Genomic DNA, 16740 nt, shown 5'->3' with positions numbered 1-16740 from the left:
AAAAGCAATGATACTGTTCACAATGTTTTCCTTTTGGAAAGGAAAGGGGTTTCTCCTCTGCCTAGTGCCCACCCATCCAATCCCCTCTCCCTCCCCCTTCCTTCACCCCCCTTCCCCTCACCATTTCCTTCCAATCCTCTTCTTCCCCCTCCTCCCCCTCCTCTCTGCCCTCCTCTTCTCCCATGGTGAGTTTTACATGTCCTAGGACTACAACCTGGGAGACAGGGTTCGCATCCTCACACAGCCATGAAGCTCACTGGGTGACCTTGGGCCAGTCACTGCCTCTCAGCTTCAGAGGAAGCCAATGGTAAACCACCTCTGAATACTGCTTACCATGAAAACCCTATTCATACCGTCGCCATAATTCAGAATCGACTTGAAGGCAGTCGCTTTAATTTTCAAGCATGATTGCCCGGGAGTAAATCCCATTGAACTCAAAAAGTATGCAAATTATCAAACCTGCCCTCCCCTCCTCCTCTCTCCCATCACCTCCCTTTTTCCCTTTCCTCCTCCTTCCCCCTCCTTCTGCTTTCTTCTCCTTCTCCCCCCCTTTCACTTTCCCTCTACTCTCCCTTCCTCCTTCTCCTCCTCCATGGTCAGTTTTACCTATCCTAGCCATGATTGCAAGGGAGTAAATCCCACTGAACTCAATAAGCATGCAAATGATCAGACCTGCTTTTCCCCTCCCCTCTTCCTTCTTCCTCCCTTACCTACTCCAGCCCAACCTCTCTCCCTCCCTCTTCTCCTCTCCCCCCCCATCAGTTTTACATATGCAAAGCATGATTGCATGGTAGTAAATTGCATTGAACTCAGTAAGCATTCAAATAATCAGACCTGCCTTTCCCCTCCTTCCTCTCTCCTCTCCTTTCTTCCTCCCCTCCCCTCTTCCTTCTTCTTCCTCCCTTGCCCGCTCCAGGCCTCCCTCCACATGGTCAGTTTTCCCTATCCTAAGCAGGATTGCACGGGAGTAAATCCCACTGAACTCAATAAGCATGCAAATGATCAATCCATTCTCAGCAAACTTGGATCCCATTTCTTACGACCCGGATTAAAAAGCAGAGAAATTCACTAATGGGCAAAAAACCTTGCAGAACGTACCTATAGCCAACAGATATTTCTATCAAACTTTAAAAAGTAGGGAAATTGGGCAGCTATACTGAATGCACCAGGGGAGCAGGAGACCTGATCTCCTCTCTGAGATACTGTACCGCCCTACAAATTTGTCAAAATGCAAACACCACTTGGGTTGGTCTTTCATAGTCCAATCCACTTGCTGTGTAGCTTGGAAGAATTTGGTAACATGTGCCTCTGAGCATATGGTGAGTGGTGGCAACACCTGCAATCAGTCCAAAGAATAGAAAGAAGACATGTGCTGTGCTGATCTTGTTTTAGCCGTGAGGAAGCAACAATATTAAAACAGTTGATATTGTTCAGATAGTCACTTTAAATATGTTTGATTTACTTTGCAATTTTAATGAAGTTTCCTGTAGTAAATCATTTTCTTTGTTTCTATTTCTGTGAATATGTGAAGTACACCATCACTTTGCAAAAGTTACACTAAAAAAACTCTAAAAATAATTGTGGAATAATGGCACTGACTATTCTGCAGAATAGTTTCCAGTGGACATGAGGAATGTCTCAGTTTGCACAAGATAAAACAGTAGGAGGTGAAATATATTCTAGCAAAATGCTAAGTGTGCTCTATGTTTTTAAGTGGAGTGGTTTAAGCATAGCAGTCTGAACACTTGGGCAGGCCAAGTTTGGTTTTTCCAACAGCTAGAGTCATTGTATAAGTAACAACATATTGTAACCAGTCTGATTTTACATCAAACTGCCATTTCAAATTCAACTGTTAATGCACCCAAAATAGAAATAGAACATCACCTCCAGTTTGAAACACAAAGGCTGTCTTCACCATCATATGACATTCACCAATAAAAGGTTTTGAAGTTAATAAAAAATAAATTTGACACAGGTTTCTAGGGTGAATAATGACAGAAATATAATTTTCTAGGTTAGATTCTCTGTAGAAACAATAGTAACACAGAAAAGAAGCAAAGAAGAACACCAACAAACATACAAAAATGTAATACTCCATTTTGGACAGGGCAGGTGTTGCCACCACTCACCATATGTTCAGAGGCACATTACTAAATTCTTCCAAGCTACACAGCAAGTGGATTGGACTGTGAAAGACCAACCCAAATTGTGTTTGCATTTTGACAACTTTGTAGGGCAGTCCAATATCTCAGAGAGGAGTTCAGGTCTCCTGCTCCCCTGGTGCATTCAGTATAGCTGCCCAATTTCCCTGCTTTTTAAAGTTTGATAGAAATATCTGTGGGCTATAGATACGTTCTTAAACTACAAGGTTTTTTGCCTATTAGTGTATAGTTATATAGTGCCATCATTGTGCATGGTGCTTTGGAGTGCAACAGGATAGGGCTTGCAATCTGCAATTTGACCCAAGGGAGTCAAGAAAGGAGGGGAAGGTAGAGGTAAACAGGGAAAGAATGTGTATTTCAGTTATATGTAGTTATGCTTGCTTACTGTAGGGTGTTAGGAACATGGAGTTTTGCCAAAAGCTTCACAGAAAATGTGGGTTTTGAAAACATGCAAATTTCTGAGAATCGGCTCCAACAGTAAGGGACAGCAAGGGAGAAAACACTGAGTTGTTCAAGGCAGCAGGAGAATTTTGGATTGCTGAGAGTGGCAGAGGTGGATGACCCAAGAGCAGAGAGAGAAGAGGAGGAGGGCTGTCCCATAGAGGGCTTTGAAGGTAAAAAGGAGGAGCTTCTGCTGGATCTGGGAGTGGACAGGAAGTCCATGTAGACTTACCAGATTACCAGAGCTGAAGTTCAATATAGCTTTCCCTTTAACTTCTAGTTTCAATATATGTCTTCATAACGAAGTAATAGTTGTAAAAGTGTCTGTAAACCTTTCAGTATGAGATAGAACTCTAGTAATCCTGGTTGACTGTCAATCACTTCTGTTTTCATACAGAATCATGAGCTGGCACTGAAATATTTCCAGAAGGCAGCAGAACAGGGATGGGTGGATGGACAGCTTCAGCTGGGCTCCATGTATTACAGTAAGTAACTTTAAGCCAGTATCTTCAGCTTGCAGTCTGCTGTAATAGTCAGTGACCAATAGTTTTTACTTACTTCATGAAGCATAGGTCAAAAGCTAATTTATTACCAGTAAATATATAATATAGGAAAGTTCCCTGATTGCATCCATTTGTTTTTCCCATTGAATTCTACCTGGTCTTTATAGATATCTTTCTCATTGAAACCATTTCTAAGAACAGACTTGAGCAATCCTGTTTAGTGACTAGAAGGAAAATAAATCTGATGCTAGTGATAAGGACAGAAAAAAGAAATATTGCTTCACACAGCACATAATTGAACTCTGGAATTTGCTATCACAAGATATAGTGATGGCTGCTATCTTTGCCAGCTTCAGAAAGGGATTAGAGAAATTAAAAACTTAAGACCTCTGCTGAATGAGGCCAAAGGCCCATTGTATCCAGCATTCTGTTCTCACAGAGACCAAAAAGATGCCCATAGGAAGCCCACAGGCAGAACATGAGTGCAATGGAACTCTCCCCACTTGTGATTCCCAGCAACCGGTATACAGAGACATGCTACCTCCCAACAGTGGAGTGGCTAGTAAGAATAAGTAAGCCTTATTCTCTGTGAGGATAAGGCTTTCAGCCACTATTAATTGTGATAATTATGTATTGCCTCCAGTGCTGGAGGCAGTATGCTTTTGAATATCAGTTGCTGGGGATCATGAGCAGGGAGAGTGCTGTTGCGCCTATGTTCTGCCTGTGCATTTCCCATAGGTGTCTGAGGGCCCAAGGTGAGAGCAGGATGCTCGGCTAAATGGGCCTTTATTTCTTACGTTAAGGGTTTATTCAAGGGATTTTTTTGCAGATTGACACTCCTATCACCCCAGACTGTGGGGGTAGGTGTGTGTATTGCTTATAGGTCTTGTTGAACTTAAAAATACTTTACTCCAAAGTTCTATTACAATTGGGCTGTATGTAGGGCTGTCTACCTTGGTGGAGTGAAAAGCAAGATAAAACTTCTATGTATACAGTTGTATACAGGAATCACTGCAATCCTGGTAAGAAGATTGCCACTCTGAACACCCAGGATGCTTCTGCAGAATTGAATGTATTTTTCTCATAAATAGCTTATCTTGACCAGTATCTTATATTTAAATACTACTATTTCACTTAGTTATCATTGATCTTTTACATTTTTGGATTGATGGAGAGAATGCTGGTAAACCAAGTGATGTCCATTCAATCCTCCTAGCTGATCCTAACCATCTCATGTTACTTCTCTATTTGTAGATGGCATTGGAGTCCAGAGAGACTATAAGCAAGCCTATAAGTATTTTAATCTGGCTTCTCAGGGAGGCCACATTCTGGCCTTCTATAACCTGGCACAAATGCATGCCACTGGCACTGGAGTAATGCGCTCATGTCATACTGCTGTTGAGGTAAGGATAAATTCCTTTCTTAAATTTGCAGACAAGAAGGTCTTGGCAAAATCCTTGGAGATATATTCAGACAGCTGTCTGTATACATGGAGATCATGCTTTAATTGTGTTCTGACTGCTGTGTGTGTTCAGACCATCTTTCAGTTACATACAGCTTGAAGACTTGGTGTTTGAATCATAAATGTTCAGGGTTTGAAAACCATAAATAAAATGGAAGGACTTTAATACCTGTGTACTCAAATGCTTCTTTTATGGCTTAAAGAAACTTATTTTTAGCAAACCTGGTATGAAAAGGGTGAGAGCCAGTGTGGTGTAGTGGTTAGAGTGTTGGACTACGACCTGGGAGATCAGGGTTCGAATCCCCACACAGCCATGAAGCTCACTGGGTGACCTTGGGCCAGTCACTGTCTCTCATCCTCAGAGGAAGGCAATGGTAAACCTTCTCTGAATACTGCTTACCGTGAAAACCCTATTCATAGGGTCGCCATAAGTCGGAATCGACTTGAAGGCAGTCCATTTCCATTTTCAATATGAAAAGACAGTTCGTTGGTCCCTGAAGAATAGAAGCTATTCTTCCTCTGAGTAGTACAACATTGTCCTTAAATTTCAATCCATCGTAAAAACATAAATGAGCCCAAGTTAAGCACTTTCCTCTGAAGTTTAATATAAATCAAAGTGAATACTTCTAAGGCTGAATTGAGAGCAAAAAACTGTGTTTTATAAACCTAAAGTCTTAAAAGCAGGTTTGGGGGACCTGTGGGCCCTCCAGATGATGATGGACTCTTATCAGCACTTGCTGGCATGGGCCCTGATAGGAGTTGTCATCCAACAACAAGTGGAGGCCGCAGGTTCCATATCCTTGCTTTAAAATAGTAAATTTGGCATATACTCATGCAACTGGTGAATTCCTGCATAAGTTATGTAATCCTTTTTATCTAGTGCTTTGTCACTCTCATTCTTACTCGCATCCTTGTTCAATGGCTGTGCACCCTGATGCTCTTATGCCTCTGATGTCTTCTAAAACAAATAATTGAATGGACTCTAGGGATATCTGATTGTATCTCCTAAACATATGTTATATTAAGAAGTTACAGCTATCTGGTGTGTGTTCTTTGCAGCTATTTAAGAACGTATGTGAGCGGGGCCGTTGGTCTGAGAGGCTTATGACTGCCTACAACAGTTATAAAGATGGTGATACAAATTCTGCTGTTGTTCAGTATCTCCTGTTGGCAGAACAAGGCTATGAGGTTGCACAAAGCAATGCTGCCTTCATCCTTGATCAAAGTAAGGGATTGAATTTCTACTTGTATATAGTACTGGCTCAGTGCAAATTAGGTATGCAATGCTTTTTTGCTTCCAAGGTAGCTTAATATTTAATGATAGGCTTTGGGGAGTAATAAACTTATACATGTTGCACGGTGGAAAAAAATACAGAATGCTACAGTAAAAATGCATCTCATCCTCCCCTCCTCATGCCTGTCCATTCTGAGACCTTGCATTCAGTGGAGACTGGTCCATTAAAGTGAATGTGGCACTGTCCCACTAACCTCAGACAACCCCACCTGCCTGCCTTATTACTTTCATCCAGTCCAGGGCATAGCACTGACTGCCAGCTTCCTCCTTAGTCTCAGTTTTGGCCCTGTAGAACTCAGCAGAGAGGAGAGTGGGGATAAAACTAGAATTAGTTAACTCTGCCTGGAATTGGCTCTGGCTCCACCTGCTGTTGGCCTCACTTCCTTTTGCCCTAGTCTCAGTGAGGACCAACCACCACTGCTTGCTCCTCGTCAAAGATCCCTGGGGAAAACCATGTTTTGCATCTGAAACAGATGCAATGTACAGTTGCCACATGTCCTTGCTTGTTGGAATTTAATAAATAAGTAGTATTGAAAAAATGATCTACATTAAGCTTGGGCAGCCTAGTCGGGTATTAAGATGCTAATCTTGTTAAGTAATCCACTGAGCTACCTAATCATTTAAATCAACCCATTTACATGGCACTTTCTATTTCTACAGATAGGCAACCCACAAATTAAATTATTATTATTATTATTATTATTATTATTATTATTATTATTATTATTATTGTAGACACCTTGTGTGAGTGCTTCATTGCCTTAGCATTCTGTCCCAGCATTTCTGCTGCTCTAAATTTAAAGTAAGCTACAGGCCAAATTATCAGAGATGGGGTGAATTCTGCTGCCACTGGGCCAGAATTGCAGCTTCCAATGGAAGCAGAACCATTTCTAGATGTACAGTATATCCAGGCCTGGCTGCTTTTCAGTATGTTCCAGGCCAATAAGTAAACACAGGGAGGTGGGAAGGTGTTGTTACTTACTCCAGTGTTCCCTGCCTCAGAATACATGATGGCTTTTAAACCATCTTCTTGTTGGATTGGTTCTGAAGAGGATTTCATTAGGTGAAACAATTTGTTTTTAAGGACCATGTTCCTAAGACAGCTGTATGCATGATGGTGTGTTGCACAGGGAGCACAGCAACAGAAAATTCATCCTGTGAAGGAAAGTGTACAATTCAAATCCATCTGTGCTTTCATCTGAGACTGTCAGATGTGCAGGGGTCTAGCCTAACCCCATGACTTTGATAGGTTCTTGTCACCAACCACCCTGGCTATCATGACCTGACAGGCACAGATGTAAGCAAGAGTGATGGCCGTGTAGAGTGAACTACAAAAATCAATCTGGATTTCATGGTGGAGCAGAAGTCAGTGGCTGTTCTTAAAATGCTCAGTAGCATCATCAGGAATTATGTGAGTACATAATTCTTAGGAAATTAAATAGGACGGGTCTTAATTCTCCCATCATTTATTCTAATTCCACAGAAGAGGCTAGCATAATAGAAGAGAATGAGACTTATCCAAGAGCCTTACTACACTGGAATAGAGCAGCCTCTCAAGGTGAGTCATAGCTGAAATTATCCTGGTTCCTAGTAAGTAGCACATTATTATTATTATTATTTTATTATTATTTTATTATTATTTTATTATTATTTTATTATTATTTTATTATTATTATTATTATTAATTACATTTGTATACCGCCCCATAGCGGAAGCTCTCTGGGCTGTTTACAACAATTACAAACATTAAAAACCAATACACAAATATACAAATTTTAAAACACTTTTTTAAAAAAACAGTTTAAAAACACGCCTGATCAGACTGGTAAAGGAAGGAGAGATCCCTATTCCTGGTGTGCTTGTTTGATAGCCAAAAGCAGACTGCATAGGTATATGTCAGCATTTTATGCCACCTGAATCCTCTTTCGCCCACTCACACTTTTCAACACACTTCACTTAACTGCTGAAGAATATAGGCATATCTGGGAAAGCTTTCATATTGGAGGGCTGACCTGTTACTAGGTCTGCCTTTGCTGCTGCATCAGTGCACTTGACTCATTGTGCAGTAGCTGATGTAGTCAGCCTAGTTCCCAAACTTTGTCATTTCTGAAATGAAATTTCATAGACTAGTAGAGTTGAAGGGGCCTATAAGACCATTGAATCCAACCCCCTGCTCAATGCAGGAATCTCAAGTTAAGCAGGGGGGTTGGACTCTGGCCTTTCTGAAGAGCTACTGTATTCTCCCAGAGCTTCTTGCATAATAGAGTATGCATGTTCAACTCAATACTGCAGTTTCAAATTCTGTCCATAGTGCAAGAAAATCTTGTGTTGAAATGAAATTCCCTCTACAGTTATTGAAATATTTTGAAATTTTATTTTATTTATTATTTGATTTATATCCCACCCTTCCTCCCAGCAGGAGCCCAGGGTGGAAATGAACAAAGGAATATGCAATAAAGTCCTCCGGTCTCTTTATCATGGTTGTTATTTTGCTAATAGGTTACACTGTTGCTAGGCTGAAACTTGGTGATTACCATTTCTATGGCTTCGGAACAGAAGTTGATTATGAAACTGCATTTATTCACTATCGCCTGGCAACGGAGCAGCAGCACAGTGCCCAAGCTATGTTCAACCTGGGGTATATGCATGAGAAAGGACTTGGCATCAAGCAGGTGAGCTAACTTTGGAAACATTGTGAGTTGCTGCAGCAAACTTACCATCCTGGACAGCTGCACAACCTGGTCATAATGCGCTTGGGATAGGAAAAATCCCTGTACTCACAGCTTGCCATCTGACTAAGTGGAGACAAAGTCTTTGTTAATGAAAGTGATCTTAGTGTAACGCAAGATGCTGCTATAGCCTGAAATTAAAGTGATGTTGGTGAAGGCATAACTTCCAAAATTATGTTAAACTATCTTCCACACATCCGTTTACATAATTATTGTGAAATAAATTGGCAGGGAGAGGGGAGGAGATATCAGCTCTGTTACTATTTTCTAGTTGATACCAAGAATTTTCTTGGTTTATTAAATTTATGTCCCGCCCTTCCTCCTAGAAGAAGCCTAGCGCGCAAAACAAAACCACTAAAAACACTCTAAAACATCTTAAAAACAAAGCATCTTTTAAAACATCTTTTAAAAAATTAAAAAAGTAATTCTGACACAAACCCAGACTGGGATAAGGTCTATACTTAAGAGGCTTGTTGAAAGAGGAAGGTCTTCAGTAGGCACTGAAAAGATAATGGAGATGGTGCCTGTCTAATATTTAAGGGGAGGGACTTCCAAAGAGTCGGTGCCACAACACTAAAGGTATGCTTCCCATGTTATGTGGAACGGACCTCCTGATAAGATGGTGTCTACAGGAGGCCCTCACCTGCAAAGCACAGTGATCAACTGGGTGTATAAGGGGTAAGACAGTTTTTCAGATAAGTTAATTCCTTTTTATCTTTTACAAATAGATCTTAATTGTATGTATTTTGTAGGATATTCACCTTGCAAAACGCTTCTATGACATGGCAGCTGATGCCAGTCCAGATGCTCAAGTTCCAGTCTTCCTTGCACTCTGCAAACTAGGAATCGTTTATGCCTTCCAGTATATACAAGAAACCAATGTAAGTAATGTTTTTATAGAAAAAGAATGATACTGAAGCTACCTTAATAATGGTGCATTCCTGGTCACAATTATCTCCCTTCCTCTTATTTCATGTGACTAGCTTGAAATATAAATGTATAATATGAAACAACTTTAAGGTGCAGGAACACTTGCCTGTAAATAAAACTGTTTTTGGCAGTATTATGTTTTCAGGTGAGAGGACAATGTTTTTCTTGGCTTCTATCCCACTTCCACTGTAATTGTATTTACTTGTTCAATTTTACACAGCGGGTGTAGCCAACATGGTGCACTTCAGATGTTGTTGGCTAGCACTATGGCCAATGGTCTGGAATGATGTAACACATTCCAACAACAGCTGAAGGGCACCACATTGGCTACCCCTGCCGTTGCTAAATCTCACAGTTCTAGAGACTTTTTTGTGTGATCCAGAATACGTATCACACACTAGTGACTCTAGGGTAATTTTAACTCTCACAAGCAAGTTTTGGCCAGCCAGAAGGATACCTAGCTTGGTGGGGTGGGGGAGGGGTGCCACCACTGATCCTCTGTCCACCACCAAACCCTATACCCAGGCAAGTAAGAAGCCCTGATGGATCAATGCAAACATCCACCTAGTCCAGCATCCTGCCACAGTAACCAGCCAGCTGCCGCTAGAAAATCCACAAGTGTGGCATGAAGGCAATATCTCTTCTATGCTGTTCCCCACCATAACTGGTATTCATTGTCATACCTCCTCTGGTGGTGGAAACTCAACTTAACTAGGTATCTAAGGCATCCTTAGGTAGTAAAATTAGAAAGAGGCTGAATCTACGCAGGTCAGGATAAGTTTCCTTTTTCTGGTTTCTTTCAACTGCTAGTAGTCCAACTGGATAAGAGCTCTGATGTGGCTGCCAGGCCTATTTTCAGGAAAGCCTTGGGCCCTGTTCCCCACCCTTAAAGATGGGCCTTCATGTTTCTCTTGTACTCTGCCCACACTATGGTCATATCTGGTTTAATCATGCAACAGTAATGTGTGCAGGAATGTCAGGCTGAAATTTAGACTTAAATTTAGATTATTTTCATTCAAACACCTTTTAGACTGGCCACTTAATATTTCTTCTTGTTGAGAAAAATTGGGAGAGTAGTGCTCCCATAGGTGTTACGGAACAGATCTCTTGTGGATGGTGGAAGATATCAAGTGGAGTTGAGCAGGTATTTTTATGGCTGTTTGCCATTATGTCTGTGGACCAAAGGTCAGGGTGAGTTTGAGTAGTAATATATTTGAAGAGGCTGAAGTCTCTGTGTAGAGCTGCAGGATCAGGTTAAAGGGCAAAGGAGAGGTGCCTGTTCCATGAAATTGGTGCGGAGTAAAAATGAGTCTTGATTTAAAAATAAAATAAAATACACAAAGCATACAGTGTAGTGTATAACGATAGAACTTCTATGGTAGCTTGACTTCTGCTCATGGATCGCTACAGAAGGGTTACCCATCACATATACTAGGGTTGTTGCTCAATAACGTTCTTGTTGCAAGGGACAGGAAGCTATTGAAATTGTGGGCAACACGGTTACACAAAGGAGGGCTGAATATCTCTCATTTTGTCTGCTTTTGTTTAGATCAAAGAGGTGTTCTCGCATCTTGATATGGACCAGCTCTTGGGACCTGAGTGGGACCTTTACCTCATGACTATAATTGCTTTACTTTTGGGCACAGTCATTGCTTACAGGCAGAGGCAACATCAGGCAATTCCCAGGCCTGCAGGGCCACGGCCAGCTGTGCCTCCCCAAGAGCCTCCCCCAGACCACCAGCCACCACAATAGCAGAAGCACGAGACTCACTGAAGTGAACTGGATTTTCCAGCTGGGACTGTTCTGTGTGGATTTTATGATAACAGATGAATGGCCACATCTGCAAGAGAGATGCAAAGGAGCATTGCATTCTGAAAGACGCTTAGAACTATGCCTTTTGTCAGGGATATGTATCTTTCTTCAAGACTGAGTTGAATGTTATTTCAGTGCCAATGGAATAACACCATAGCTTTTTGTGAAACACAAGTGTGCTACTTCAGAAGTGATGCCTGCTGTATCCAGATTATTCAGTGCCCTTTTTCAATCATCTCTCAATATTCAGATGATGCTTGTGGTGGACGCTGGCCTACACAAAAAGGAAAATATGGTTTATGAGACTTTATGAAAGAAAATCAGACCTTCGATTTTCTCCTAAGCAAAAGGCAGCGTGAGTGTGTTTGGGATTGTGATTTATTGGTTAGGTCTTCTCCCAGTTGTTTCTGAAGCCATCTTAATCCCTTAATAGTATTTTCCATCCTTGAGTGTTTGGATGCTTTAATTTGCATATATCAGTCCATCAGAAACAGATAAAAGACTATCAGTAAATATGATGAATAGACTAATTCTCAGTTATTTCTGCTTTACTTATCCCTCCCCGCTTTGGCAAACTCTTTCTAGTAGAGGCGGTTAGAAGTAGGACTGCACTTATAAAATGAAAAATAATTTAACAAATCCCTCCACATTGTGTGCAGAATTCTAATTTGTTTGAATGATGTTCACCCAAGAGTCTGTCCGTAATGCATAAGGATTTCACCCCACCCAAGCTCACTTGGCCTTTCTTTTTCTCCCTCACAAATATGCCAAGATTAGCCAAATAGTGGACTGGAAAAAAGCCAGTGTTAGTTAAACTCGGAAGGTTTCTTTATGGCAGTTTCTCTTTTTTTCCAATTGCTGTTTCATATGGGAAATGCTGGTTTGCTTTTCAGTCTGTCATGATACAGGTCTAATGAGCTAGATTTGTCTTAATTTGATAGTTTAAACTCTATTCAGGCATTCATTTCTGGATGCATGAAAGGGCCTACAAGAATATAAGGGGCTAGCTCTGCCCTTTGACAACACAGGTGCTTGCAACATTCCACAACCAATGTGTGATCAGCTCTTGAGTGCACAAAAGGTTTCCACAATGGAGACAGGAATCCTAGCCAATTGGGATTCTTGCCCATATGTTGGAAATCCTATGTATGTGGAAGGTGGCCCCCTTCAGACTGAGCTGGTCATGCATTCACTGGGGGGACATTGCTGGCATGCATTGTGTCAAAAGGACATTCCCACAGGTTTCAAATGCCTGAACAGGATGATGGCAGTAAGTGACTGCAATTATGGGTTATTAATGTAACTGCAATCTATATATCTTTAAAAAAATTAACTTCCATTTTTATTGCACTAGGTATTGGAGGTGGAAAACTATTAGCATATACTAGACTACTCTAAATGTATTGGGTAATAACATCCTCACAATGTATACCAGGCTGGCTACAGCACACATGATTTTTAAGCTGCTTGGAGAGTAGGAATATATGGCAGGGATAAGGGAGGGAATTTCTAAAGCTTCATGTCACAAACAGTACGTAAAGACTGCGTTGTAGAAGAAAATCTAATCTGTTCCCTTTGGCATTGTAACATGTTCCATGCTGTCAGACTTCTGTGGATACTTGCCTTTAATAGATTTCCCTTTTTAGGCAAGTCACTACACAAAGCAAAGATACAAGGGCAATCTTCTGGCGCAACACCTGGACAGAAATGTGTTCCTTTTTAACTATTTCAGTAGCATATATAGATGTCTGTTTCTAGAGCATCATTATATTAGCTGTTGGTACTGTTGAAAGCAGTGTGGTATTTAGAGTCTAGACCACATAAGATGCATGCCTCTCAAAAACATCTTATCTTACGGAGATGCCAGCTGCTCTTGTTAGTAGGCAAGCATTTGGTTCATAGCTGGAGTAGCAAAGGGCTCCATTAAAAGAGAGAAAGTACTGTATGCGTCTGAAATGTTAGGATATTGTTGAATAAGATTTTCTTACTACTAACTTGTCCTGGAATTTGTAGGAAGAACTTCTAGGAACAGGGCGTTTTGTGGCTTGACAGTATTATGAAGATGGACAAGTTTATAGGAAGTCTTAGAGCTTTTCTTCAAAATGTATACATTGGGTAGGTGAGATGAAAAAGGTATCCAAAACCTTGACAAAAAGGAAATCGCATAATTGAAGTCCTATCTATAGGCTACAGTTCAAAGGAGCAGCGGGTAGGAAGGGGAGGGATTTCTTTGACAATTCAGTAGTTTTCACAGTCTTGGAGGTATAAGCTACTGCTTTAGCAAGCTGCTTGTCTCTTCAACAGTGGGAGCTGTAATGACTCCAACTGCAAGTGATGGTCTCCCAATGCAGGTATGTGGTAATCACTATAGAGTGAAATCCAGAAAAGTACACCTACTTTCAAATGACATCTAAACTGTGACACAATTCATTTCTTATGTTAAAATCAAAGCTTCACCTTCTCTGGAAAGACACCTAGTAACTGCATAGTTCTTCAAACAAATTGATACATTTCTAAAGTCTTCTCCTTCTGCTATTCCATTTAATTGCTACTATGGAGCTTTTTAAAGAACTGCTATTTGTACTACTTAAAATTTGTTTTGATTCACTAGAAGAGTATTATGGTTGAATTTCTTTTTAATTTTCACCAGATGTAGCAACCATAGCTCCCATCACCACATATGTACTAAACTAAAACACTTGGGAATTAGCAAACCACCTGATTCCTGCTTTTGAATGATTTTCCTCTTTTAAAATGCAAGATAAGCAATAAGTGTGTTTCCTCCTGGGTTTTGCCATTGCTGAAGCTGTTTAAATAGTATGCATTTAGATTTTACGTAGCTTACACCAGGTTACATGAGGAAACCATCAAGCTAACTCAGGGATTTAAGAAAAGAGTAGTTCTAGATTATCCACATAGAATATATAGTATCTTTGACTATATTCTTCTGTTTTGAACAAACCTTTTGAAATTTGTTTTAAATTAAGGCTAGCATCAATATAGAATTGCTTGTGCTCAGTTGGTGCTAGAAAAACAGGCCTTGGCTTTCAAACTTGGTTATGGACGTGATTTCAGAGAACATCCACTTGCTGTTTAGGGAGCTGCTTCTTGTTAGAGGGGCAAATGGATTTAAATATCTAATAAAATGGACTTCTTGACATGGATCAGATTGTTCAGTTATGATTCTAATGGGAAAGCATCCCCTAAGTGGAGACTTGAAAAAGAAAAAGAAAGAAAAGCTGGATTCTTTTATCCAAGATGGGATTAGAACACAAAGGGCTTGTTTTAAAGATCTGCTGAAACTGTCTTTCTAATCCATCTCTTTTCTGAAAGTTGTCACTGTACCAGTTGTTGTGAATGTGAACAGCAGCATGTTTCAGAAAATATAATTATATATTGTTTGACTTGTGCATACTTGAATGTGAGTAGTGCTATCCATATGTACAAGAAATTTCTCCTGAGACTTGCACATTAACAGTGTTGGAGTGAAGAGTTTACTCGAGTCTTAAATTACTAAACCACAGATAAACAGGATATTTGAAATAGCAGTGGAAGGTCCACCACAAATCTGTGTTGGGATGTTGCAGTTCTGCCTTTCTCTTCATAGTAGCTATCACAGATGCATCTTAATCTGTTATCCGTAATGTGGTTGTATGTGTGAAATTACTTCACTCTGTGACTGACATCCTTGGGGAAATAAAGTGGGGGAAGCTTGCCTTTAAGGAGAATGCTGCTATTTTAGCTATTTAATGAGGAATTAGAGAATTGAAGGAACATTGGGGAGGGTTCCCCATGTTTTAACAAACCAAACAAATGTACAGCAGCACCCTATCCATCTCAAAATAGCCATCATTGTTGGACCCAGTTTGGTTTTTCTATGACCCCGTGTATTAAACAAGTCGTCTGAAACCATTGAAACAAGTTGTGATGGATGTATGATTTACACATGGTGCTGGGTGTGGTATAAAAACAGCACTTGCGTGGGGTTTCATGCAGTTGGTGTCATGTATAGATCAAATCAGTGTGCTTGCACATGCAAACTAGCACACCAGTGTCATGTACCCCAGGCCACCAATGATTGGTGCAACTGACTGTGTCCACTGAATTGAGTGGAGCTTAAGTGTGCACAGGATTGCAATTTGTCTGGGCATGCACCCTATTGAACAGAGTGTGACTTAATTCCAAGTAAATATGCATAGAATCATAGCTGACTTAAACTGTATTGGGGCCTGTTTATTTGCTGTTCCTAAAACCCACATGCCCAGGTTAAAAGAAGGTAGCTTACATAACCAATTCTTTAATATTTTAAGCAGAGCTCTATAAACAATATTTTCCCAAGGTTTGGTATGATTTGAGAACTGCAACTGAATACATACAGTTAGAGATGGCTAGCGAGAAGAGGCCTTTTGTCTCATGTTGGCCTAAATCATTAAGTGAATAAGGGGTTTTGTAAATTTTCTTTTGTATTTAAGATGATGTAGTATAAAGGCTGGAAAAGTGTAATATAACTGTAAACAAATCCTGTTAATAGAAAGATGTACAGATTCATTTTGTACTATAACTTGTTGAATAAAGATGCCACTTTTGTGATTGGCCTGTAATGATGTAAGAACTTGTGTTTCTTTTTTAGATTTAAAAAGAACTGATGTTTTTGACAAAACTATGACCCATACAGCTGAACTATAAATTCCACCCCCTTTTATTGTATTGCCTAACGCTACAATAAAATATTTGTTTACTCTGCAGTAAATATCACTGACTTCAAGTAGATATGCATAGGAGTGCAACCTTAGGGTACAATTCTATGTTCACATACCAGGATGTAAGTCCCATTAAGCTCAGTGGGACTTATGTAAAATTGGACATGTACAGGATTGCAATGTTGCCCTCTGAACCAACTTTTTCACATTGTGGATGGTTGGGGCACATCTTGCGAATGTACCCTCAGTGTGGCTGCTTCTTATGATGGCACTCTCCTCTCTGAAACTACTACTTTTCCTTATGAATAGATGGAGACTATACTGAGCTGCTTAGGAAGGTGGTGGCACAAAGAACCCAATAGGGCCATAATCTTACTTTCGGGGATATAAGGGGAATTACAAGGCAGTATTGCTCAGTAAAAAGTAAAGCTGCTCTTGGTTTCTAGTGTTCTGGCTAACAAATGACAAGCAATTGGTTTTTATTAACAAAAAGCTGGGCTCCTGCTGGGAGAAGGGTGAGATATAAATAAAATAATAAATAAATAAATAACATATTAAACTATTTTGTATTGCTACTACTGCGGATGTTCCCAAACTGTGGTTCTCAAGCTTCATTCAGATGGTCCACAGGTGAAGAATTCAAACTGTAATACAATAAATTCAATATGAGTAATAAAAAGCAAAAATACAATTAAAAATTATACAG

General features: G+C 40.2%; 1 protein-coding gene across 1 annotated transcript in view; it reads left to right on the top strand.

The window, feature by feature from the left end:
• SEL1L (SEL1L adaptor subunit of SYVN1 ubiquitin ligase) overlaps positions 1-15946 on the top strand; it is a 53502-nt gene extending 37556 nt beyond the window's left edge. Inside the window, exons 15-21 of the mRNA XM_061611894.1 lie at positions 3001-3088; positions 4361-4509; positions 5628-5793; positions 7346-7420; positions 8362-8534; positions 9344-9472; positions 11071-15946. Of these exons, the coding sequence (XP_061467878.1) occupies positions 3001-3088; positions 4361-4509; positions 5628-5793; positions 7346-7420; positions 8362-8534; positions 9344-9472; positions 11071-11274 (984 nt within the window). The 3' untranslated portion in view covers positions 11275-15946. The remainder of the gene's footprint in view (positions 1-3000; positions 3089-4360; positions 4510-5627; positions 5794-7345; positions 7421-8361; positions 8535-9343; positions 9473-11070) is intronic.
• Positions 15947-16740: the final 794 nt, after the last annotated feature.

This window comes from Rhineura floridana, chromosome 2, assembly GCF_030035675.1.
Source record: "Rhineura floridana isolate rRhiFlo1 chromosome 2, rRhiFlo1.hap2, whole genome shotgun sequence".
Classification (NCBI taxonomy): Eukaryota; Metazoa; Chordata; class Lepidosauria; order Squamata; family Rhineuridae; genus Rhineura; species Rhineura floridana.
This window is presented reverse-complemented; position numbering and strand designations above follow the sequence as displayed.